The 27,182-nt window shown below is 51.6% G+C and overlaps 1 protein-coding gene across 1 annotated transcript in view; it reads right to left on the reverse strand.

Moving 5' to 3' along the window:
- OTOF (otoferlin) overlaps positions 1 to 27,182 on the reverse strand; it is a 113,363-nt gene that overhangs the window by 75,226 nt on the left and 10,955 nt on the right. The window contains exon 3 of the mRNA XM_075497212.1: positions 18,596 to 18,684. Within this exon, the coding sequence (XP_075353327.1) occupies positions 18,596 to 18,684 (89 nt within the window). The remainder of the gene's footprint in view (positions 1 to 18,595; positions 18,685 to 27,182) is intronic.

Here is a 27,182-nt window from a genome sequence, read left to right on the forward strand (position 1 = left end):
ATATCCGCAGTGCGCTGTTGGCTGGGCCAGCGAGAAAGCCGCTGCTGATTAAACTACTTCCTTGCAGACCTTAAGGCGTAACTTACTGCAATGCTGATTTATCGAGACGTGATTTCAGAGAGGGAGACGAGAACTCCCCGTGCCGCACGGTGGGATATTGAGGGCTCCTCTCCTGCCTCTGTCCCTGTGTAACCCAAGCCCCTGATGCTGTGCCTGCATCGGCAGCCTGGAGACCCAAGGTAAAAGCAGGGTTGGCGGATTTGCCCTAGGTCAGTCTGTGGCAGAGCTGAGGATGGGGTTTGTCTTTCCCAGCTCTCAAGCCACCCCCTCATGCTTTGAAGCACCCTCTGAAATACAGCTGGATGGAAGAGCAGGGTCTGCTCAGCGCTGCTCAGCTCCCTGGTGTCTTCACGGGCTTTGGGGCTTGATTTGCCTGGGTCCTGCCCCTGCCCACCCTCTTGTTTCTTTCCCCTCCCATGGGGAATGGCCTTTCACAGAATCACAGAACCGTATAGGTTGGAAAAGACCTTTAAGATCATCGAGTCCAACCGTAAGATCATCGAGTCCAACCTTTCTTTGGACAGGACCCTGTGTCCCCTTGTGCACATACCTGCGTGCGTGGGGATCAGCCAGTCCTGCTGTGGGCATTTCTCTGACCAAAGAAATCACACTGTGGTTATCCCACTGTACACCACTTATTTATAATAATAAACTACCTGAAGAAATTAATAAACTACCTGAGGAAAACAGGAAAACGACCTTATTATTGCTCATCCACTTATCTAGCTCTGTCTGACTTGCAGCAGGGAGGTCCTGCTTTCCAACAAACCTCTGATGGGTCCTGCTGTAGCTCGCTGGTGGTGCGTGATGCTCCAGGAGCAAAGGAGAGCCATGGCAGACCTGCCCTGGTGTGCTCTGCAGGATGGGGCCCTTCCCTGCAGGACTGTCACCTCCGCTCCTCCGCTCCCACGTGTCGTGCACGGGTGGATGCCAGCATCGAGCTCCTTTAACTCTGTCTCCAAGGAGCCGTGTAGGGCATTGAGCATCAACACCTTTTCCATGCGTGCTTCGCATTGCTTCATGCACAATGAATAATGCATCGCCACGTCCCATGGAGACCTGCTTCTTGCCTGAGATGGGCTTATGAGGGGAAAAGGCTGCCGAATCAGCCTGGATTTCAGGGTTTGTGAAATAATGTTATTTGCTGTTTGCAAGAGCAGCAGCTCTCTTCTTTTGGAAAGGCTTCTTTGAGAGAAGCCTGCACTTTTATTTCTCAGGATTTGAGCACAGACTGTTGCAGGGCTCCGGAGGGCTGTCCTCTGCTCATGGCGGGATTTGATTTCAGCAGGCCAGTTTGGAGGGATGCTCTTGTGGCTTGAGCTCTAAAATCAAGTTATTTCAGTGCAGTTGCTTAGGAGTTAGGTTTGTCTGTGAAGGTTGCTAGGCTCAGCTGGTAACGCACTGCGCAGTTCTTGCTCTTACATGTGTTTGTAGGTGTTGGTATTATTTAACCTGTTTGCTGATGGCACATCATAAAAATGCAGCCCCTTGGAAATGCCACGCAGCTCTAAGGTGTGGTGGTGGCTTCTCTGCTCCTCTTAAATCAAGGTAGACCCAGGTACCTTTGGCTCACAGGTGCATATTGCCCCAGAGTGGCCTGATGAAGGAAGAGAAAGCTTCTTGCACGGACACAGCGATGGCAGATGTGTCTGTAAAGGGGAACACCTCTCAGCCACTGGAAGAGTCCTTACGACTGTGATGGGAAATGCAAAGTGAGCTGGAACCATCCTGATCTCCAGAGAATTTAGCCTGGGCTCAGGCTTCCTCCCAGCAACTCTGGTTTACCGAGTTACGCTGAGGGAAGAGCCATGGTTTCAAGACAAGGTGTGCTCCTTTGCCGAGGGACACAGCATGATGGCCACGGGACTGAGGAAGAGCGAGGCTTTCGCTTGTCTTTGCAGTGGGCTATGAGTATATAGACGGTCTTCAAAGCTCAGCTGTTGTGCGGTAGCTTGCTTAGCTACCATAAACCAGGCCTGTGTCTGACACCAGGAGCGTGTTCACCGGGTTCAGACAGATAACGCTGCAGGCTGGGGGAAGAGTGGCTGGAAAGCTGCCTGGTGGAAAAGGACCTGGGGGTGTTGGTCGACAGCTGCCTGAACATGAGCCAGCAGTGTGCCCAGGTGGCCAAGAAAGCCAATGGCATCCTGCCTTGTGTCAGGAATAGTGTGGCCAGCAGGACTGGGGCAGTGATCATGCCCCTGTACCCGGCACTGGTGAGGCCGCACCTCAAATGCTGTGTTCAGTGTTGGGCCCCTCACTCCCAGAGAGACATGGAGGGGCTGGAGCGTGTCCAGAGAAGGGCAACGGAGCTGGGGAGGGGTCTGGGGCACAAGGCTGATGGGGAGCGGCTGAGGGACCTGGGGTTGTTGAGCCTGGAGAAGAGGAGGCTGAGGGGAGACCTCATCGCTCTCTACAACTGCCTGAAAGGAGGGGGTAGAGAGGTGGGGTCGGTCTCTTCTCCCAGGTCACAAGTGATAGGACGAGAGGAAATGGCCTCAAGTTGTGCCAGGGGAGGTTTAGACTGGATATTGGGAAATTTTTCTTCACTGAAAGGGTTGTCCAGCACTGGAACAGGCTGCCCAGGGAAGTGGTGGAGTCCCCATCCCTGGGGGTATTTAAAAGCCGTTTGGATGAGGTGCTTAGGGACATGGTGTAGTGGTGGTTTTGGCAGTGTTAGGTTTATGGTTGGACTCGATGATCTTAAAGGTCTTTTCCAACCTAAACAACTCCATGATTCTATGAATTGGTGCCTCCAGGGAACTCCCTTCCATGGGAAACACCTAAAGGTATCCTAGAGGATATGCTGGGGGAACAAGGGGCCCTTCTGGTTCCTCCAAACCCCCTTGCTGGTGGTGGGGGGACAGGGCACAGGGGAAGCTGGTCTGAAAGAGCATGGCTCTGCTTCAGAGCAGCAACAATTCACGTGCATTTCCCTGGTGCTTGACAGTTGATGAAGCCTCCCACAGCTGCCAGCTCTGACCACGGTTCAGCCCATCTCACAACGTGTCATGTCTGAATACCAATGCCACCTTAGAAACAGGAGTAACTGGGGGGGTTTCTGCAGCGTAGCTGTTGTGGCTTTGCCGGGAGGGGTATGAGAGCTGTGGCAGTTTGTGTGCTCAAGGCTTTATGGCATGGTAGCAGCCACACACCCCTATGGTGGTTCTCCCTGAGAGCATCTGGACCTGGCCCTGTCAAAACAAATAGTAAAAAGAGTAAAAAAAAAACAAACCCAGGAGTCGACAGGGTGCAAACATCTCCAAGAGGCATTTCATGCACAGCCCTCCCGTGCTTGCTCAGGAGCGTGGTTGTGGGATGGGGGAGACCCCCGAGTCAGGCAACATCTCCGCATGAGAACAGGACAGCGGGGATGTCCCAGGCAGAGGGACCCATCAGGAGAGCACATGCCCCATCTGCAGCAGAGAGCCGGGGGCCCCTCCTGACCCCCCAAACTGACTTTCCAGACACCTCCTGCTTCTGTGACCTGCTGCGGTGCTGCTTCTGTCTGGGACAAGGTCACTCGAGAGAAACCCAGAGGCTGCAGCAGCATCACGTCCATCTCCAGCACGTCGATGCTCTGCCCAGCTGAGCTGCAGTCGAAAGCGCACGCTGCCTGTGAGCGCTCGGAATTGCAGGCTGTTGCTACCATGGGAGCAGATAAAAGCAGGTATGTCAGAGCCAGTCCTAGCCCCGTGGCAGCTTTTCCCCAGCCACGATATCTGGATGGTGGCAACAGGGAAAGAGCAGATGCCCCCATCTCCTAAGGAGACAGTGAGATGCAGGCCCTTTCACCACCCTCTCAGCACGTCTTTGCAACCCTTTCAGCCTGACTTATGTGCTTCTGCACTCCCCGGCTCTGCTCGCAGACCTGGGGCCAGCTCATCTGCAAGCGTGTGAATTATTGGGAAGATGTATCTGCGTTAGGCTTGGGATAACATGCTCCTTCCTCGGACCCCTCCCAACCCACTTCCCCGGGCAGGCAAGAGCCAAGCAAGACGGAATGAAATATTCAGGCTTGTCTACACAGCCTTTCATTTCCAAGTGTTTCATAATTCATCAAGTGCCCTGCTCCCTTCCCTGGCATTTCTGCTGATGGAAAGAGAGGGAGTTTTTCTGGGTCACTCGTCATTGTATCAGACTGTAGGAACATCTCTTGTTTCATACCTGGCCTGGCTGGTTCGGTGTTTAGAGCTTCCTCAAAGCCTCGGATCAGGGCAGTCTGGGACTGCTGCACATCTTTCAGTGACGCCGTCTGTGTGCATGGTGCAGTTCAGGCTGGGGGTGACAGTGAACGCTGCCAGGCATTGCCAGCACTGAAGTGCCCACTCCCTCCAAGCCGAGGGCTCTGAGGCCAAGATGTGCATCTGGCTTTGCTAAGAGCATCCTCCAGCCCATGAAGTCCTGTCCCCCCTTCCCTGCTAGCTCAGCCCTTGGATGCTGTTTGCTCCCGGGGCAAGTTCTGCTCCTGCAGCCAGGGAGAGCCTCTGGTGGGGGGCTGGCATCTCCATCCGTCCATCATCAGATCCTGGGAAGTGACAGAAGGCAAATCATGGCATCTCTGTCCTGGTTTGGTCCCCATCTCCAGACACCCCTCGCAAGTTAGGGTGGGGAAAGCAGGAGGATGCCACTGCTTTCAACCCATTGCCAGGCCTGCAAGAGCCCAGGAAATTGGAATGAAGGCTCAGCTGCCCAAGGGAGGATCCAACCTGCATTTACAGTAAAGACCTCAGGGAGAGCTGGTCTCCTGCTCCCGAACCACTTGGAGTTGTTGGCTCCATCTAAATTAGGGAATTAAGTGCTGCCTGGGCACTGTCCCTCACCCGTCCACGCTGGGATGCTGCTTGCTAGGGTTGGCCAGGCCAACGCACCCTTCCAAACCCATCGCAGGGATGCAGGGGCAGGGGTTAGCCCGGGGCTGGGCAGCCCCAGGGCGGTTTGGAGAGGAGAGCTTCCCCACCTGGCCACGGCCAACCCAGCTGGGGGCTTGGGACAGGAAAGGACCCTGGTGATGTCTGCGTAGGGCACACGGATAGATGGAGAAAATGGACCGTGGATAGATGGAAAATGGATAGATGGAGAAAATGGACCAAGGGTAGATGGAAAATGGATAGATGGAGAAAATGGACCAAGGGTAGATGGAAAATGGATAGATGGAGAAAATGGACCAAGGGTAGATGGAAAATGGATAGATGGAGAAAATGGACCAAGGGTAGATGGAGAATGGATAGACGGACCCAAATCAAAGCTGTGGAACTGAAATGGGGATTGTAATCTGATATCAAACAGGAAAAAAAAAAGTAAAAAAAAAACGTTATCGTGCGGGACCATTATACAACCCATCCCTGCAGCCTCGCCTGCTCCCCACCTAAACAAACTTTCAAAGCTTCTCATACTCCAGAGTGTCTGAGAGAAAACCAGGAATATTGCATGGAGGGGGGGGGCAGGCAGGAGCAGCCATTGCATCTTCCTGAGGCCTCCCCCCTGCCAGGACGCCCTCCCAGCCCTGGCACTGCAACCTGCAAACACCGAAGGATTTGGTTACACCCCCCAACCCAAAGCCGCATCTCTGAACTCCTGCACCGTGGCTACAACCCAGATTACGCACCGAGCACTGCCTTGCTCAACCTGTAAAGAGGGCTGAGGAGAGCTGGGGGCTCCTGGACCTCGGGCACAGCCGGGGGGCACAGCCGGGGGGCACAGCCTCCAAGCTGGAAGCACGGTGGGGAGGGAGAGCAGTTCTCCCAAACGCCTGCCCGGTGCACGGTCTGCCCTGAATTAATGAGCTTCTGCAATGCAAAACGGGCAGCACGACCAATGCCCAGGCTGCTCAAAGAAGTGATGGTGGGAGATGCTACTCTTTTGGACTGCCGATGGGGCTTAGATGACCACGTGGCTCAGCAGTACTCAGCTAAAATCTGCTGAGATAATGAACCCCTGTGGATTTGTCAGCTCCAAGGGCGATGGCCACCAAATTCCCCCTTCTTGGTCCATGATCAGGCCACCTCTTCCTTTCTTTACCAATAAGCCAAACTGCTAGAGCTGCTGATGACTTCAGGATGGGCAGATCTGCCAAGGTTTTAATGACTCCGGCTGCTCCTCTCTAGCCAACCCCACTTTTCCAGCACCCTTCTGAAGCGGTGGGCTCTGGAACTAGACACACATATTTTTTTCAGACCGCACTGAAGCACATAACGCTGTTATTCCCAAGCTGCCGAGCAATTGCAGCAGCTCCCTGCCAGCTTTCCTAGACACGGCTTCCCCATGCTCGGCGTCCTTGCTCGTGCTGCTGGCCATAACCGGTCCCTGCACGCAGGGAAATGCAAACCGCTGTACGACAAGGTCTGGTCCCCGCAGGGGTCTGCCAGCTGCCAGCATCCTCGGTGACAAATCCCTGCCTGCAGTCACTGCCAAGAGCTGCTCGCGTGTGTAACACCTTCAGCACCCGCCACGTCAAATTTTCGCAGAATTTTCATTTCTTAATCAAAATATTGCGTGACACCAAGTCAAACACCGTGCAAAAGTCTAAGTATACCCAAATTACCACTTTAGCAACCAGGTCTGTAATCTCATCCCAAATTAGTTACCTGACAGGATATATTTCAATACGACAGGGCTGACTGGCACTCATTATGCTATTGCACTTGTCTTCCAGGGTGAAAAGAAAATCCATTTATATTTAATGAGAATTTTTGCAAGAGTTTGCTGAAAAAAAAGTTAATTCACTGAAGCAACTTTTAATATCTGGAGGCTGCTGAGCTGGAACTGATGTGTCCTACATTTCACCAGGTTATCCATACGTTAACAGAACAATAATAATTACAGACACTTGCATGTGTAAGCTCTGACTTGCCTACCGCACAGGCTCGGTGCAAAGTGGGTAATTAGGAGGGAAGTGATTTAGGAAGCTTTAAGTTAAAGAGTCAGATGATTACAGATGAAGCTGCAATTTGGCTAGACAGTGAAAAAGGCTCTTCATTTTGATCCAGGCTCCAGGGCATTCATCGCACAAGCTGCGGGAGGAAGCGGTTTGCATTTATCAGTATTGCCCAAGCACTGGTTTGTACATAAATGCAAGCACTGCAGCTTCCAAACGTACCGTCAGACCCCCAAGTATCCAACAGCAACTCCCTTTCAGCTCGTTTACTTTCTGCTTTTCTAGCCTGAGCTCCCACAGAGCCATTGCCTCTCCCCCCACGTACCCCAATGAGATTCACAGACCAAACAGACCCACCCAGCTGCTCATCAGAGCAGCTCCCTGGTTTCTCATCACCCATTTTTGGGCCCCTCGCACATCTCTGATCTCCCAGCCAGTCCTGCCTAGTTGCAAGGCATCACAGAGCCAAAGGACAGCCACGGCTGTGGGTTGCTGGTGTGAAGTAAGAAGGTCCCACAGCAAAGAAACCTTTCCTGGAGGCAAGCTGCCCACAGCTTCGCCCCTGGTGCATGTCCCAGCATCCTCATGTGCTGGGAGACAGAGAAATTATAATGCTAGAAAATGCTACAATGGCTAGAAAAAACCCACTTTTTTCAACCCACTTTTCAAGCAACGCAGGGCTTGGGTTTTCAGTTGCATGAATCTAGAAGCTATGCGGAAATGACTGTAACCCATGAAGGGTCATTTTACCAACCCAGGTCTGAAGAAGCAGGGGAGGCTTTGAGTCATCACGCTCAGCACGCGTGAACTCTGCAAGGTGAGAGGGATGGGACGTGCCAGGGCAAAGAGGAAACGCTCAGCCGACCTCCACGTGACAAACCGAGTCATGTCTGCAACACTGCTGTTGGGCTGTGACCGGGGTTGGACCGTGGTAAGTCCAGGGCAGAGGCTTACTGATCCCCTTTGCATGGCTCTGCTGCGCAAGCCTTCTCCATGCCCACCTCCTGCCTGGCGGGGCTTTGCTCCAAGGTGGCTATCCCTTTGCTGCCAAGGTGGCTATCCCTGAATCATAGAATCATAGAATCAGAATCGTTTAGGTTGGAAAAGACCTTTAAGATCATCGAGTCCAACCGTAAACCTAACACTGCCAAGTCCACCACTACACCATGTCCCTACGTGCCACATCTACACGTCTTCCAAATAACGCCTCAGGCTGCCTCCAAGGAGGACTTTGGGCTCAAGATCCTGCCCAGAGATAATTTTAAGGCTACCCTAGATGTAAAAAAAAAGGTGTCAGATCAGGTGTATTTGTGTCTTTGTGTAAAGAATAACAGAAGTGCTCTCTTCTTTTCCTTTTTTCCCTTTTCCAGATACCCAAGTTGCCCAGGGATATCAGATCTGGCCTTTGTTAGGGTTTGTGGGAAGCCCACCTATGCTCTGTGTGCTTTTAAAACTTAAATATAAAGCTGAGGAATCTTCAAAGACTCCCTTTCTCCAAAATAGGCTTTGCTCAATGACCAAAAATCTGTTAAACAAAACCAAACAAAACCCCAAAAGGCAAAAAGCCCTGATGCAGCTCAAAATCATCAGGGTTTAAAATGCACTGACGATTGCTCATTTCCCGCTCTTCCTCTCATCCCAGCTACTCGTGGCTGTCCTGCAGTTCACCATTAGCTCCTGAGCAGTCTGTGCTCAAGTGGAGGGACTGTTCCAGCCCAAGGGAAATCCATCCCAGATGCCTTAGATGTACCTGAGTTGGGGAGAAAATGCTTGTGGGAGGTTCTGGTCTTTCTCTGCTGACTATTGGACTTAAACCCCATGCCCAGGTTACTGGCAGGCAAAGCTGGGTGGTGGGAATTGTCCTGTTGCTGCCGGAGATCTCCATGAAATGTGTTTTCCTAGTGATGCAAAATGAGTTTGGTGGGGATCAGTCCAGAGAAGCAAGGTCTCCACCCAAACACAAACTCCTCCAGACCCAAACGCAAATTCCCAAACACAAACACAAGCACCCAAACACAAACTCCTCCAGACCTCCAGGCAGAGGATCTGAATTTCTAGCGTTACGAAAAGAAAACAGTTTGAAAGCAAAGTATCATTTCCCTTAGGAGCCAAACATCCAGCCTGCCTCAGGAGGTAATAAAAAATGAAGGAAAGGGCTCAAACCTCTTCCTCTGCGCAGCCTGCACTACACAAGCCACGTCACTTGCTGGCCACGTCCAACTTGAGCTGAGCCAGCCGTCCCAGCTGCCTTCTCCCCTGAACGCTTTGCTCCGGCTCTTGGCGAGCCAAGACGATTTGCAGCCCCTGAGAAGTCTGGACTCCACTCATCCCTCTCTCTGTGGCTTCCCTCCTCCACAGGGCTCAGCGTTTCAGCTCTTTTTTCACGTGCCAGCCTTGCCTGCAAAACTGGACAACTTGTATGACATGGTATCGCTTGCAGAAAGGCTGAGCTGATATCTCCATAGACATCTCGGCTGATTAGCTTGCATCTCTGACATGGTATGGAAATTCCTACCTTTCCAGGTTCCTGCCCCTGGTGACATCAGTCCTCTCAGGTCATTACCAAGCACACTCTGTCCATCTATCTTTTACCTTCTACGGAAGCTGATGCTAGAAAGGCTTAATGAGACTTCAGACTTGCTTGCTGCAGCCATCCCGTTGCAAGGGGCTTCGTCCAGGAGAAAGGTTTCACGTACATCTGCTTGTGGACCAGGCAGCTGTAGGTGTAGCACAGACACCAGCCCTAAGGGCTGGGAAGATAAGCTGGGCTTTATGAACCTCAGGCTCTGGAGCACTTGCCACCCACCCTGCTTTGCAGAGGGGTATGTGAGAGGAGACCCTGCTCGCTGGACTGATCCCCACCATACCCATTTTGCATCAGCTGGAAAAGAAGTTGGACTAGGACCTTCTTCTGAGGGGAATAATCCCACAGCTCAAGAAGTGCAATGGGAAACGGAGAAGAAAAAAAGTGTTAGTTTAAGAAAAAACATGAAAAGAAAGAGTGCAGCCCATGGATCAGGAGGATGGGGGAGTCCGGGCTCTCAGGAGGACAAATCCATTAGTAATGATCACCCAGATACATCAGGAAGGACCACAGATCATCAAATCTTTTCATCCCCAGTATGAGTCTTCTGGCCTATGTAAGATGTCCACCTTAGGACTCCTGGGGCCAGAGGAGATATCTTTGTGTTCAAGAAACTCATGCAGATTTTTCTTCCATGAAGATGTCAAATTCAGTTTTGAACCTGTAACCTTCCAGTATCCACCAGATCTCATGGCGGGGCTCTCCACAGCCCACCCAGCATCATCTGAAGACCCACTTCATCTTCAGCCTGCTCCTGCTATCTTCGTTTTCATGTCTTCCAAGTTTTTCTATTGAAACAGATGATGAATAACTGCTTCCTCTCCAGTTTAACCTTGTGGCTATTCATTACACCCTCTTTTGAATTGAAGAGGACTAATTTAATTTATAGTTCTGCATATAAAAGCTGTTCCAGAACTTTTTTCTGTTGTGTTGGATCCTTTGTGCTCCTGCACAGTTAATAAGACAAAATCAAAGGACTCTTACAACCAACAGCTTGTTGCAAAGACAGCCTATAACAGCATTGGAAAGCAACTTTCTGTGTTCCCAGTGCTGAAAGGATTAGTGGAAAAACTTGTTTTACTGAAGTTTGGATAATCAAGGTTACTGGATTGCTCCCAACTACTAAGACAGGCGAAAGATTCCCTCCAAGAGACCTGCCTGGTCTGGACTTCACATAAGGGGAGGGGATCTGGGGATCTGAATCACATATGAAAATGACAAACATAGACCCTAAGTTGTGCAGGTGGCCCCCAAATCCCATAAGATCTTCCCATATGAATTTTTTTGTCTTACTGGTGAAATTAGGAAGGGCCTCTAAAGAGTTGGTTTGGACCAAGCCAAAGGCAAACCAAGCATGAGGCCGGCGTGTCGCGATCTAATGTAAACATTTTGTCTGGATTACAAGCACATTTAGTTGCATTCAAAGAGATTTAATTGTTTTCTGCCTTTTAGCAATTCTCTAGACAAAAATAACATCTTGATGGTTGGATGCACCGGAGGCATCGCTCATCCAGTGGTCTGGTGAGTCAGATGCAGACACCTGGATGCAACCTCAGGGTATGAGCTGTGGTATGGGCATGTGGATCTTCCACACCGAGAGGGAAGAAACTGGGGACAACTCAATCTCCTGCATCACTGGCGATGCTCCAAGGGCTGCAGCTCAGACCTCGGCGATGTTTAAGCAAGCTGGGCAGCAGAAGGGCTTGCCCAGCTGCGGTCCAAGCACCGTCTCAAGGAAGCCATGGAGCGTTCTGGTTTGCAAAACACAGCTCTTGCAACTCCCTACCTGCCCAGAGTCTGAGTGCTGCTCTGCGCGGGGAGGGCACTCAGACAAGAAGGGAAACCTACTGCACCAGGGTTAATAAATTTTTTCCATTATACGCTTTCTACAGTGATTCTGCAGCGGATTGTTTTCTGCGGATGAAATAGTGAGCGCTCCGGTTCCTGCAAGTTGGAGGCAGTTTCATACAAAAGACTTGAATTCTGCAAAGATCTTAATTGCTGGAGAAGCCGGAGTACAAAGGACAAAACAAAGCTCTATTTTTATCCCGGAGAGCACAGTGCTGTATTAAAAGCCTTTGGTATTAGTCTCTTTGTCTCTCTGTCAGGTAAGGAGAGCCAGCTCCCGCCTCTTCTCGGTGGGTATCGGTTTTCTGCAGGGGGATGTTATCTGTGCCCCCACCCCTGCATCGCCCGTCAGGCCGGTGGGGAGCCGACGGGTTCGTAACGTGGCTTTCGGCCTTTGGCCAGATCCAGTTACTGCTTCTCGCCCCGGAGAGGAAAACAGTGACACAGAGGAACACAAACCACCTCAAAGCAAAAGCTCTTAGTTTTTGCGCAGCCTTCCTCATCCTTAAGGGATGTGGTTGTTGACTGGTATTGTCCTTGTTTTATGCACAAGGAAAACATGTGGCCCAGAAGAGGCTTGTCCAGGCTGTCCCAGCAGGTCAGGAATGGGAGCAGCAGCAGGGACCAGACCTCCTGCTGCAGGGATGATGCTCTGTGGCCACTGGACCACATAGCCGTCCTCTCCGACGTCTCGGCAGCACAGTGTGCTGCCCTGGTTGCTGCCTCCACTTGCTTCTTGCATCTCTGCTTCTCTTGTGCATACGGTCCTCCACCCCGCATCACTCATATGTGTCCCACAGTGTCTTCTCCTGCGCAGACACACTCAAATCCACATCTGGGACCTCACATCACGCACCCGTCTCCCAGGGCCCTTCACTGTGGGACCACATGCTACGAATTTTCACCCATCTTGAAGGTATTTTGTAGGTCTCCCCAGGGGACCAGAAGAGAAAGGACAAAGATGAACTAAGTTCCAGTAGGAACTCGGTTTCTACCCAGGTCACCCCACCATGCAGCAGTTACTTGGTTTCACCACCTGCTTTCCAGGATGGGATACGTGGCATCAGATGAAGCATCCCGTATCTGCAGGATGGATGTGTAGGACCCATGATTATTGGTCCTTCTCTTGTGTGGAGCATTTTCAGTCTGCATCTACACTAGTAAATTAACCACAGGCAGGATGTGGAACTGCCCCTCATCCACCAGCACTGGGACAGGGCATCCCTGGGGTGCTTTGGATGGGTCTTGGCTGGAGAGCAGAGTTTCCCAGCCTGGGGATGCCCTGCCTGGTCAGGGGCTGGAGACAGGTTTCTGGGCTGGTGGCACCGCTGGTCTGGCCCATTTGAGCTGTCCTCATGAACTATCTCCCCACCTCCATGCTCTGCCCCTTTCTTTGGGCACAGCCACTGTCCCAGAGCCGAGACCCACCGGAGTCCACATCCCCTCCGAGGAGCCAGCATGCAACCAGCTGCTGTAAGGAGGCTGCGGCACCTGGCCAGGCCAGGAAGGGATTATCTTACCTGCTAATTAGCTGCATGCTGATGGCCACTGAGGCAGGAAACAAAAGCAACTCAATGAGCCACGCAGCCACCTCTCGGCACCGGCCCCCTCCATTATTCAGGGTGGACCTGCATCAGGTGTCATGCCTTTATCTGGGGCTTTGATAAATAGTGCTAATCAGCTGCGTGTGAATTATTCACGGAGACCACGGCTCACTTTTCCAAACCCCACTGCCAGGGCTCTGCTTCTCCCCACTCCTCTCCCTCCTGTCCAAGATCTATGCCTGTCTGTCCTCCTCCTACAACTCATTTCTGTGCAAGAAGGATGGGCTGTAGTTACAGCACTGGCTTGTGACCCCGGGCTTTAATTTTTTTTTTTGTACCACAGATTCCCTGCATCCCCTTGAGGGAGGTGCTCAGCACCAGCTGCCCGGGGTGGGATGGGGCCAGGTTCATTGGTTGGGCCTTTGGCACTAATATCCTGGTGTAGACATTTCTTAACCAGCAGGAGAAACGCTGTGAGTCTGAAGAGAAATCCCTGGATAATCCCTTTATATTTATGACTTGGAGTAGTCTATTCTGCAGGCTGATTCCTGCCACGGATGCTCAGGTCTGAAATGTCAGACCTCCGTCTTCCTCCATCAGTAGGCAGCTTATAGGGTTGGACTAAGGCTCTCCTGTCATTGCCTCTTTTGGGTTCCTGGTTGTCTTCTGCTTCAGAGAACTTCAGCCTTTTCAGCCCATCTTTCAGCCACAGCCAGTTCTCAGTTCCTTGTCCCCAAAGCACGTCGCCCTGGGGCAGGGCACGCTTTGCTGCTCCTGGCTCTCCCAGACCCCTCTCCAGCCATTGGGGGTTCAGCTCCATCACCTAAACATAAGTACCTGTCCCCACGCAGATGTCCTGGGATGTCCGAGACAAACACGGGGCTGGCAGATGCAACTTTGGATCTGAGGAGACGTGGGTCCTTCCAGAAGCTGGATACTCAAAGGGCACGGGAGATCTGTGCGGGCACCTCAGCTGAGCCCTAACTCCCCATGGACACCTACAAGGCAGTGAGAGGAGATGAAGCCCCTTTTGGGATACTGTCAAGGGAAAGGCAGGGGAGATGTCTTGTTTTGTGTTTGCTGAAGGGGCTCTCTGATCCCGGCTCCTTTCCTGGGCTGGGCTGCAGGGATGAGCTGTTCCGGTGGCCCAAAGCAAAGGTGGGCAGCAAGGAGAGCACATTGTGCTGGGTCTCTCTTAATTGCTGAGGGACAGACCGAATGCACACTGCCGCAGACATGCTTTGGGGTTCGTTTTACCACTGTCCGTAAATGCCAGCATGAGGAAACCGTTTCTAACCTGAAGGGTTTTTTAATTGAGTAGAGAGAGACAGAACAGGTAATTAAACTCTGGAAAACCTCTGCAGGGAGGTGCTGGATACTCCACCGCTGTGCTGAACACTCCACCGCTGTCCCGGGCAGCTGATCCGATGCTGCTCGGAAGCAGGGCTGGTCGACCCACCGCGGGGCAGGAGGAGACTCTAACCAGGGTCCGGCTGCTGGGGAGGACGAGCTCTGCATTTCAATACTTAAAGGGGGCTCGCAAGAAAGATGGGGACAGACTTTTTAGCAGGGCCTGAAGCAATAGGACAAGGGGTGATGGTTTTAAACTAAGAGAGGGGAGATTCAGACTAGAGGTAAGAAAGAAATGTTTTACGCTGTGGGTGGTGAGACACTGGCCCAGGTTGCCCCAAGAGGTGGTCGATGCCCCATCCCTGGAAACATTCCAGGTCAGGTTGGCCGGGGCTCTGAGCAACCTGCTCTGGTTGAAGATGTCCCTGCTCGTGGCAGGGCGCTGGACTGGATGGCCTTTAACGGTCCCTTCCCACCCAAACCGTTCTGTGATTCTACGATATCAAGGCAAACGCATCCCAGAAACAGGAGCAGCAGCTCCTGTTCCAGCCCGTAACGATGCAAAGTAGGCGAATATGCTGGATAAATATTTCTGTTGGTTGTTGCAGGCCAGGGGTAGTTCGTGGGTAATCATCACAAAAGAACCAGCATCCTCTGATCCACTGATAACAATTTTTAATGAAGTTGGAATAATACAGATATGCCAGCACAGCAAAGAGTTCATTCAGGGTGAATGGGGAGAGCTGGGCTGACCTGGCAGCCACCCTAGGAAAAGAATAGGAAAGCTTGTACAGGCTTCAATGAATAAGCAATTAAAAACTGGAGTGTAATCAATGACATTCAAGGTAGGTTTATGAGGAGATAGAGCCTGTCAAAACAAGCTTGGTTTGCTTCTTTGGAGTCGGTTTGTTTGGTAACTGCATGAAAGGAGCAGGTTCTTACAAAATGTTTGGTTTAACGCTGCCTGCTATCAGTGCTGCACACTCAGAGCAGCAGATTAATGGAGAAACTCTAAAAATAGGACATCAGCTGAGAATCATCTTTGAATGACAGTGCTACGGCGCAATTTTGCTATTAAGCCCATGACTACTACATCAGTGACTGGGATGTAAAAATAACTTACAATCAAATTTTCAAATGATGTGAAGACTGACGGAGCAGTCAACCAGGAGAGAGTGGAGGCAGCCACGCAGAGCAGCCGGGACCTTGGGATGTGCCTGAGCCAAACAAACAGGGCACTCGTGTGCCAAAAACACTTCCAAGAAGCGGCATCTGCACCTCAGGCTGGGAGAAAGTGGACCCCGCTTCCATGAATGCAACATCTCCGGGCAGTGCAGTGCAGCAGCAGCCCAGCATGGTGAATAAACAACCAATTAATCCATAACTGCACGAACGGAGGAGGGATGGGGGAGAAGAGAGATGTGTTTCGTTCTCAGTCTGCAGGGCTGGGGAGATGCTGGGCAGAAGTAGATGCATCCAGCCTGCGCCTCTACGTTAGAGGGAGGACGCTGAAAGTTGAACATCAGTGGGATAAAGAGCTGCAAAGATGATTTGAGATGGTAAAAACCGCTGCGCGATAAGAGGTGCCAAGACCGGCCTTCTCAAAAACAAGACTGAGAGGTGATTTGACTGCAGATGTGCAAGAGCTTTCGAGGGCAGAAAATACCTGCCCAGCAATGGGCAGAGATGCTCCTGGTTTCATCTGCTGTAGACAGCACGATGGGGGAGCCCAGCTGCCTCCGCTCAGACTCCTGGGTCCCTGGGACAAGAACCACAGCATGTGGAGGTTTTTTTGTACCAAGGGGGTCTAAATTGATGGAAGAAGACAATTCTCATGGGGCGCTGGAACCAGATTCCTGCTCCTGCAGATCTGGCCATCCCTTAATGGCGAGGAATAAAGTTAATGGCACGGCTCAGTTCATGTTGAAGACGGGGTTGCAGCATGCAGGCATCAGTTGAGCTAGCTGAGATCGCAGCGGAAGATAAAGAGATGCAGGCTTCATCTTGGGCAGCGCGAGCCCAGCCAGGACGCTGGGACAGGGCTGCAGCCTGCTCCCCCGCAGCATCAGCAATTGCCGCTCAGAGGTACGGCTGATCAGTGTGTGCTCCTCTGAGCCAGCCCAGGCCCTCACGAGTCAAAGACAAACTGAGGAAAACGTCCAAAGTGATGAAAATGATAAAAGAGAAGGTCATCCTGGAAGCAGAAGTGGCTCTTGGCTAGCTGATACAGCCAACCTCTTTTCACGTACAGCTCACCAATGGAAAAAAGGCACTTCAAGCGATTTGGCTGAACTAGCTGGATATTTTACTTTGTGTTGGGTATTTGGAAATTTCTAAGAGACTTTGGTCACCTTGAAAGTGGAAGGAATTCCCTGAGTGATGACTTTCTCAGCCTCTAATCAGTGCAACCTGCTGATATGCCCTGGCCTTTCCAGTTCCCTGTTCCATGGAGGAACAGTGACGGTTCTTCATTTCCAGACACAGAAACACCACGTTGTGCTTTTTATTGCATCTTTCAAGTGGATTTTTTTTTTTTTTTCAGTTTTTAAGACAGATAGAGAGAGAAGGGATTGCTTCTTTGTGTGCACCGCATGCAGAATTGCTGTCCAGGAGGTAAATTGGGTACCTCCTGCCATGCAGTTTGTTAGGGCAAAAGCAGCTGATTCAGTTGGCGTGTTTTCATTCCCTTCTGCTGGGTAATGAAGATACGAAGCTCCAAGTCATCATGGATGGAGGGATGCTCTGTCCCTTCACATTGTCCAGCTGCTGGCTGCACTAAGCCTGTGCAAATGCATGGCAGTATCCAGGCTGCTTGCTCACACCAGGGGAGTAGAAAGTGAAGGAAGGCATTGAAGGAGCATCCAGTCCAAGAACAAACACTGCTGTCATGGATGCAACATGAAGAGCAGGTTCCAGAGGCTGGAGCTGATGGTGGCTGGAGAAGGAGGTAGATCTCCAGGTCTGCATCTGTCCATCTCGGGCTCCCACTGCCTGTCTGCTGCCCACAGCCCCTAAGGAGTCCCTTCTCATGGACCCTGGGACAGTTCAGGGCTGCAGAAACGATTTGGATCTCCTATTCCACGTGCCCATCACTCATGAACTTAGTGACCACCACAACTGCACTATCTCAATGAAGGTGCCTATAGGACACAGCTCAAACAGACTTGTACTATTTATGGCTCCTGTGGCAGAGCTGACATCTCCCCACAAGCCCTGGACCACTCTTCTGCCTGTATCTGCCATCCATTCCCCACCCAACTCATCCACCTGGGCTGGGACCCTCTGCGGGCTCCTTGCCTTTCTCCCACACAGCAACTGAATAAAACAAGTTTTTTCAACTCTCCTTGTTACTCAAGCTCCTACTTAAAAGCAAGACGAAGGTAGACATTTCTCAGTTTGTTGTTTGGGTTTTTTGGTTCGTTTGCAGTTTTTTTTGTGTTTTTTTTTTTTTTTTTTAATCATGTATATTTAGCATGCCTGCCCTGCATGCCATCTGTCTGTCTCCTCGTTTTTGTGGCTCTGAAGCAAGCTTTTCCATGAACATGTGCCTGGGAGATGTTCAGGAGACTCTGCTGAGCTCCAGCGGGGGAAGACACTGGATTTCAGTGCAAAAATGTTAGTGCAACGTCCAGCCGCAAGCAAGAGCCCTTCCTTGGCTCTCTTTTTCCTTTCCCCTCTTTCACGTCAGTGTAAATGTGTAGGACAATGCATGTATGCCACTCACATTTTTTTGCAATGCTCCCGTATTTTTACGATGACGGCATGGTGAAATGTATGAAACACGCTAAGGCTGACAGAAGGGACAGGCAAACTTTCCTTCTCTTGTGTTCGTTATTAATGCGGGGGCAAAACTTAGAAACGTTAAAAACTGTTCATAGCATTGCACATAAAACATAAGTCCTGGCAACCAGCATAGTATCTATGGGAGAAAAAATTACAAGAGTAAGACACATAAACACTTGCAGGATTTGTAAAAGCTGGGGAACTACATTTAGGTATCAACTTCCATCTTGATAATTAACTGAAAAATTTCAGTTTCTCTTAAACACACGCAAATTGTATTGAGCCGAATGGCAGCACCGTGGGAAAACCATGGCATAGACGTGGCACTGACCACCATCTAGTTGCTGGTGGTTAGCAACCTCACTCACCGAGCCGTACCCATTGCATCTGAGCTTCCTTGCCCTTCCCAGGAGACATCACCAACGTCTTCCTCACCCTCCTGTCTCCACACCAAACAGGGATGTGGCTCCAGCTCAAGCAGGAGCTCCCTCTTCCCACCAGAGACGACCCAGGGGGTCGGTGGGAGAGCAGGACAGACCACGCTCTCACCTGTTGGTGAAGACTTTGCTGTAGTTGAACACCTGGATCTCCAGGATCTCATTCCCATCGATATTGCTTGCCACCGGCCAGCGGAAGGTCTGCGGAGAAATGACAGGAGGGAGATGTCAGGGTTGTTTCAGGGAGCTGCTGCAGAGACGATGGGAATGGAGCTGAGATGACCATGGAAAAAGGCTAACTAGCCTAACTAGCCAGATGACCATGGAAAAAGGCTAACTAGCCTAACTAGCCAGATGACCATGAAAAAAGGCTAACTAGCTTAACGTTTTCCCAGCAAAAAGGCAGACAGGGCTGTTTTACAGGGGTCTCATGAAGAATGTGTCTTGGTGCCAAATATTTTTTATATATATAGTATGAATATTAATACACATTGTATAAATGTATATATATTATATATGCACATGTTTTACATGTATACATATCTATATATAAAAATAAATGTATATATGCCTATATGTATGTATGTATATCTATAAAAATCACTTTCATTTGTGGTTTTTTTGCTTCCCAAGCCATGCCAGGCTAAACCACCTGAGCTGCCTTCAGTTTTCCAAGCCGCAGGTCTCCAGTGACCTCCCAAAGCCGAGCACACCCCATTGCCAAGCTGCTCTGGGTGCATCGCGGGATGGGAGCGTGACGCCCCAGATGCGGAGGCAGCGGGGTTGAGCCCTTCACGGCTTACAGGAGCGGCAGGACCGCATTCAAAGTCTTGAAAGGAAAGTGCTTATCAAGCAATTTCACAGGAAGAAATTAGTGACTTTTCAGAAATATGCCAACACTCATTTTTAAGCTATTTTTTTCCCCCTTTTATGTTTTCTGCAGTGAGTCAAGGAAGCAAAATGAAAAAAATCCTGAAATATAAAACTGGAAATGGCCCCATGATAGTGATGGCATTTTGCTTATGGTCCAGCCTCACTCCTCATTCTGCAGCCGCATTTACTTTGGGTTCTCCATCGCGGGGATGTAACTCATCCCTTCCACTTACAGCATGTGTGCTGCTCTCTGCTCGCTCCTTCCCACTGCTTTGATGCTCCATTAGCCGGTACAAGCTAGGTTAATAAATGAAACCAGCAATCCCAAGATTAATTATGAGCTGCCTGTTCCCTCCTGCCGTCACCATACCTCTCTGGCCTGAGAAGTTGTCATATCCTGACTGTTCAGGGCTTCTCAACACGTGCAGGGGGAGATTCATCAGCCCTGTGCTCCTGTCCTCGGTCCTCTCCTCTCCTCTCCTCTCCTCTCCTCTCCTCTCCTCTCCTCTCCACCATGGCCCTCAGACACACTGGTGAAGGGGACAGAGTCCACCATGTCACGAGTACAGCAGCAGCCCTCCAACCTCCCACAATATTGTGGATGTTAAACGGGTCCCATCTATTATCTGCAGCCTCAGCTGGGCAGAGGACTCCCCATCCTGCCTCGCAGCAGAAGGCGGCGTTCCCAGGGTCTGCCCAGAGATGGCCAAAGAGATCAGAGCTTAGACCTTCTCAAGGGAAACTCTTCACTTTTAACAGCAGTGGTAGTTTACTGTGGGATAAGCTGCTCTGCCAAGGTCAGGACTTCTGGTTGCTTCTGAGATGGAGACAGAAAGCCCAAGCGCAGGGGACATGATTTCTGCCTGGATCATAGAATCACACAATCACAGGATGGTTTGGGTGGGAAGGGACCTTTGAAGGCCATCCAGTCCAACCCCCTGCCACGAGCAGGGACATCTTCAACCAGAGCAGGTTGCTCAGAGCCCCGGCCAACCTGACCTGGAATGTTTCCAGGGATGGGGCATCTACCACCTCTACGGGCAACCTGGGCCAGTGTCTCACCACCCACAGCGTAAAACATTTCTTCCTTATCTCTAGTCTGAGTCTCCCCTCTCTTAGTTTAAAACCATCACCCCTTGTCCTGTTGCTACAGGCCCTGCTAAAAAGTCTGTCCCCATCTTTCTTACGAGCCCCCTTTGAGTACTGAAAGGATCCTCCTGGTCCTTCCTGATACCTGATGTCTATCCATCCTCAGCACCTCAACAGACCCTCAGCTTTGATCCCTCTGTCCAGAGCCTTGGCCAATACAGACAAACCCAAACCCCTCCGCTATCTCCATAGAAGAATAAACCATGGTCCAGGCACAGGCTCTTTTCTGCTCACACACATCTGACATGGACTGGGAGTTTGAAGAAGTCTGGAAGCACCCCCTGAAGCCCCAGCAGAGCTCAGTTCCTGGACACAGCTAGGTTTTTTTTTTTTCTTCCTCAGAAATCCCATTCTCTGCTTGCCCACAGACCAAATTTGGGGGAGGAACCGGAATGAGCAGGCATCCCTGCCTCTGTCACAAAATCATTTTGGTAAGTCTCTGGTCCCCATCCTTGGGCTATAGGGTGGAGAACAGAGGCTGTCTCTTGCTCTTTGGGTGCGTACAGCACCAAGCACAGGGAAGTCCTGCTCTACAGTTCAGTCCTCTCTAATGAGCAGGTCCCAGAGCTCAAGTGTGGCTACCAAGATAAGGTACAGAAATAACCATGTGTAGGCACCCCCACCTCCGTTAGAGGTTTGTCAGCCAGCAAAATAACGAATTTGGCAAGTGTGGTGGCCTAGAAAGGCTTCCAGGATCCCCGCTGAGCAGCCTTGCTGACAGCTTTCCGCACCAAGAAGCTTGTCCGGGGATGTTCACACCGCAGCCCATCTGTTGCTGCTGCAGCAAACCCCGGGGGGCCGGCAAGCGATGTGGGGCACGGAGGAGCACGCTCCCATCTGCTGGGCTCTGCGACGTGCCGTATCGTGCTGGGAGCACTCCTTGCACACAGAATCGCAGAATCACAGAATCACAGAACCGCATAGGTTGGAAAAGCTCTTTAAGATCATCGAGTCCAACCGTAAACCTAACACTGCCCAGCCCACCACTACACCATGTCCCTGAGCACCTCATCCAAACGGCTTTTAGATACCTCCAGGGATGGGGACTCCACCACTGCCCTGGGCAGCCTGTTCCAGTGCTGGACAACCCTTTCGGTGAAGTAAAATTTCCCAATATCCAGTCTAACCCTCCCCTGGCGCAACTTGAGGCCATTTCCTCTCGTCCTGTCACTTGTTACCTGGGAGAAGAGACCGACCCCACCTCTCTACACCCTCCTTTCAGGCAGTTGTAGAGAGCGATGAGGTCTCCCCTCAGCCTCCTCTTCTCCAGCCTCCTTTTCTCCTGCACACGTGCTTGCACACCTCCAGGTCCAGAGGCACCCACCTGTCTAGAGCCACTCATGCAATTTGCTTAAAGCACTTGGAGTTTTGCCTAAAATCCTGGGGAATGCAATACGGGGTACCGTTTTCTGCCATCAGAAGTGATCCCTTCATGGTGTAGTCCCTGGTTTCTTGGGGCTGGGCTTCGGAAAGGGGCTCAGATCTGAATTCTGCTGTAGATCCCCTGGATTTGGCTAAATCGTTTAGGACAGAATCCAGAGCAGATGCTCTCAGTTTGGGGCTTAAGAATCAGTGTTGGGATTCCTCTGCCTGACTTAGATGCTTAGAGGTTACCTACCTAAATCAACAGCCCTCGTCTCGGCTCTCCATCACTGGAGAAAGTCTGGCAGATCCCGGGTACAAACCGAGCCATGGCTCACCATGGGGATGGGATCACACTCTTTCTATCCTTTCTGCACAGACTACCCAGCCATGACGATATGCCTCAGATTAAAGGAGGGCACCCTGCTCTGGAAGCTGTCCAAAATCCACCCCCCGCAAAAAAAAAAACCCACTAAGAGGACAAGGAATGGGCAGCCAGATCCCCAGGCTATGAACAAACTTCTGCACCATGTTCCCCAGCCCATGACCTATGCTCTGCCGGTCTGCCCGCTCACCCTCCGTCTCCTCCTGGTTTTACCCCAGTGCATGGAAAACCACTCAAACCCACTTGTGGCACCCAGCCACGAGTTTTACAGACTTATTTTTCCCCCCATCTTTGTTTTACAAACGCGCTGTCCCGTGCACTGGTGAATCCCTGGGCATTGCCTCCCCCGAGGCTGCCCTCAGCTCCTCTGACTGCCCTTTGATTTGGAGCATTTTGGAGAGGCGGGTGGTGGATCTGGAGCACCCAGACCATGTCTAGCACCTTGTGGGTGCAGGCCTGACGGTGGCAAGTCAGCCCGGCCGCGAAATGAAAATGCAAGTCCCTGTGCTTATCTCTGTGAGTTACAGCCCCCTCAGCCTCAGCAGAAAAAAACCCAGCTCAAAGGCACTGGGTGATTGTGTTTCCCTTGTAAGACAGATATTTTTTATTATTATTATCTTTTCAGCCTGGAAAGGATTATTGCAGTCGCTCAGCCTGACCTCTTAAACAACCCAGTGCACAGATTTTCGTGTTTCACTCAAAGGCTCCTAAATCAAACACAGATACGCCTTGTAGCTTAATCAGGACATATTTTTAACAGGGAAAAAGGAAAAAAAAAGACATCCCAGAATTCAAGCAAGGACATTTAATTACGCTTTCAGATAAGTGGTTTCCACAGCTGATTGCCTTCAGCGATACACATTTGCACCATATTGCTGCTTTGAATTTATGGGCTTCAGCTCCCCAGCCTTTGCCCTGCGTTCTCCCCCCAAGCCAAGGTGCTGCCTGAAGTCTTTCACTGGGGTTTTTAGGTGTTGTTCCTCGCTGCCTGCGGAGATGCACCAAGGGAATTGCCCGTGGCCTGAAGCCAGCGCTCTCCCTTTGCAACACGGAGAGGCAAAGCAATGCCACCAGCCCGGGCTACGCACCTCCAGGAGGGAGACCGGAGATGGGTACCCTGCTAGAAGCGCCTAGAGGTTCTAGGCATCGTCTCACTGCAAATTCCTCACTGCAAATTCTCATCGTCTCACTGCAAATTCTCACTGCAAAGGGCAGGCATCGTCTCACTGCAAATTCCTGCCGCTCTCCCTGGCACCGAGGCGGCTGCAGGTCACCCAGGAGCTGCGTCGCATTTGCACGGCCTCTGCTCTTCGCAGGCAGGTTTTCCTTCCCTCGACACCCTTGCAAGGAGCTGCCCTTCACGTAAGCGATGAAAGAGGGCAGATGTTTTGGAGCTGAAGTTTCCTCGGTTAATTTATAACAGGCCCTGAGGGACGACTTGCTCTCATCAATTCAGAGTGCTGGGCTGAAGGGAAATACTGTCTGGCATGTAACGGGGGCTGGGAAGCGAACGCAAACCATGCCACGGAGTAATTCAGTGGCAGGGGCCGCAGTATCTGCGTGACTCCCTCGCCTGCCTTCCCAAGCTGCTTCCCCCCCAGCAGCACCAGTGACCGTGGTGCACCCCCGCCCCTAAGGCGCTCCCCAGATGTGCCCTGCGTGGAGGTGACCCGTCTGTCCCCTCACACCCCGCCCGTCCTGGGAGAGCCCGGCCTTTGCAAGGCGCTGCACTTAATGGCTGCCCTTCGCTGTGTTTATCCATGACCACGACCGTGGCAGAGGGCTCCCGCGGCAGGAGGTGGAGCGGGGGCAGGCTGCAAGGCTGCTGCTAAAACGTGGCTTGTGTCAACAAAAGAGCTTGCGACGTCCACCCTGCTTCAGCCCGAGCCCTGGAGTTAGCTTGCGGGGTGAACGCTACAGGCTTTACATTTATCCCATGCAATTAGGCAGTCTGATGGCCCACGGTGTTGAAGAAGCCCAGGGAATGAGGCTGGAAGGTCTCTGAGAGCACGTCCGTCTGTCCCTCCTCCCCTGGCAGCAGCAGCAGCTCCACTCAACCTTTCAGCCCGTTTTTACAGAGGGATGAACATCCAAGCGTTTTGCAAAACATCCCTTTTGCAACTGCACCATTGCAGTTGCAATGCTACGGTGGATGCCAGCTAAGAAACAAAGCAAACCCATGATAAACCCTAACTTCACACCTAACCAAGGGACACGTTCAAGGAGACGCTGCACGCTGCCGGCTGGGGACAGTGGGTTATCCCGAATCTGCCACCTGTGAGGCTTTCCATCTCCTTCCAAGTCAGGCAGTTGGGCTCATTCATGTGGCACCGTGCTGGGCATTAGACCCATGCAGTGTCCCCACTCTCCTGGCTCTGCACAGCTAATCTCCTGGGAGTGGTGAGCTCTTATCCATCAGGAATCCCTCCAGCCACGGCATGATCTAAGTACTACATCACTATTAAAGTAATAGTATAATCCGCAAACCCATTTTATCCCTTCTCAATGATCTGCCTAGAAATTGGGGGACAGACTTTTTAGCAGGGCCTGTAGCGACAGGACAAGGGGTGATGGTTTTAAACTAAAAGAGGGGAGATCCAGACTAGAGATAAGGAAGAAATGTTTTATGCTGAGGGTGGTGAGACACTGGCCCAGGTTGCCCCAAGAGGTGGTCGATGCCCCATCCCTGGAAACATTCCAGGTCAGGTTGGCCGGGGCTCTGAGCAACCTGCTCTGGTTGAAGATGTCCCTGCTCGTGGCAGGGGGCTGGACTGGATGGCCTTTAAAGGTCCCCTCCCACCCAAACCGTTCTGTGAGTCGATGATTCTACGAAATTGCTCTTACTTCACATTTTTGTAGGGAAAGGTATGGGGGATGCGGTCCTGGGAGAAAAGACAAGCGTGATGCACCAAATCAAGAGGTGAGAACTGGCAGCCGGACGGCATTTAACGCTCAGGGGAACCACAGAAAGTGAAGAACAAGATCCTGCGGTAGCAGACGCTGTTGTGAAGGGTGTGCGCGACAGCGGGATGGCTGGAGGAGCCCCTGCTACCCCCTCCCTGCCTGCTCCCTGCCCACACCAACGCCTCATGCTCCAGGACACGTGCCGGGAGAAAACCATCCCTGGGGGGCAGCTACACCAGCACCCCGTCAGAGCCGGGCCAGCGGTGTGCCAGATGTGATAGAGGGAGGAAGGGAGAGGGTGCACAGCTGGAGGAGCGTCTCTCAGCGCCTGCACCGCCGTCGATAGCCCAGCGGGTAGCAAGCAGCGCTCAGCACGGGGCTCAGCACCATCCCGAACGCCCGCGGGAATCTGTCCCTGCTCCCTCCCCACCAGCACCATTAGGAAACGCCAGCAGCACCGGCCCAGGAGCACCCCCCCGCCGCGGCACTGCTCGGGGCTGGGGCTGCTCCCAAAGGCTTCCCGGCTTTCGTTACCTTTCCTCCTTCCCTGGCTGGCCGCCTGTTTATTCTCCTGACTGGTTTTATTGTTAAAAGCCTTGTTAAAAGCCCTGTGCAAAGTTAAGCAAGTGATATCTGCTGGGTCAATTTTATCTGTTTTTATTAACAAAGGGGGGGGGGAGATAGAGGCAGAGAAATGCCTTGGCAGAACGCAGAAGCCAGACACCTCCAGTGAGACTGCTTTAAGGGAGCTGGGATACGGCATCTTTGCAAGCCATGTCCCCCCTTTTTAAGCCATGTCCCCCCTTTTTAAGCAGTCACCCCTTTTTAAACCATGTCCCCCCTTTTTAAGCCATGTCCCCCCTTTTTAAGCCATGTCACCCCTTTTTAAACCATGTCCCCCCCTTTTTAAGCCATGTGTCCCCCCTTTTAAGCTATGTCCCCCCTTTTTAAGCCATGTCCCCCCTTTTTAAGCCGTCCCCTCTTTTTAAGCCATGTCACCCCTTTTTAAACCATGTCCCCCCTTTTTAAGCCATGTCCCCCCTTTTTAAGCCATGTCACCCCTTTTTAAACCATGTGCCCCCTTTTTAAGCCATGTCCCCCCCTTTTTAAGCCATGTCCCCCCCTTTTAAGCTATGTCCCCCCTTTTTAAGCCATGTCCCCCCTTTTTAAGCTATGTCCCCCCTTTTTAAGCCATGTCCCCCCTTTTTAAACCATGTCCCCCCTTTTTAAGCCATGTCCCCCCTTTTTAAACCATGTCACCCCTTTTTAAACCATGTCCCCCCTTTTTAAGCCATGTCCCCCCCTTTTAAGCTATGTCCCCCCTTTTTAAGCCATGTCCCCCCTTTTTAAGCCATCCCCCCTTTTTAAGCCATGTCACCCCTTTTTAAACCATGTCCCCCCCTTTTTAAGCCATGTGTCCCCCCTTTTAAGCTATGTCCCCCCTTTTTAAGCCATGTCTCCTACAGCACCTGGGAGCCCTGGCTGCATCCTCATCCTGCCTGTCATCTCCAAGCCCGATTAATCAGGGGCATTTGCAGATGTTCGGGTCAAGGCCGCAGCTCTGGGTCTTTCTTGGCAGCAGCACCTAAGCCTGTCCTGGTCCCTTGAGGAGAGACTGGATGCAGGCAGGGAAGACCACACAGGACCCACCCACAGCTCTCCATGCCCAGCACCAGCACTGGAGTCCCCTTCCCTGCCCTCCTGGGGGTGCCTGCGGCAGAGCTGCGGGACAAGCCCCTGCAAGAAGAAACCCTTTGGGGTGCAGGCAGGACACAATGCAGCCGTTCCGATAACGTAAAATGCAGCCATAGTGCTGTAGCTACCCTCTGGAATAGCCAGCAGCTCTGGAGAAGCACAGGCTTTTGCATAATTCATTAAGCAATGAATAAAAATAATTGCAAAAGAAATAGAGTGAAACCAAACAAATGGAAACCACTGGGGCAGCCCAAATTCAGCCTGGTGGCGGGTCCTCATGAATGTTAAGCGGTGGCAGGGAAGGCTGGTGTCCTCGTTAGCACTGTCAAAA

Source organism: Mycteria americana, chromosome 3 (genome assembly GCF_035582795.1).
Source record: "Mycteria americana isolate JAX WOST 10 ecotype Jacksonville Zoo and Gardens chromosome 3, USCA_MyAme_1.0, whole genome shotgun sequence".
Lineage (NCBI taxonomy): Eukaryota > Metazoa > Chordata > Aves > Ciconiiformes > Ciconiidae > Mycteria > Mycteria americana.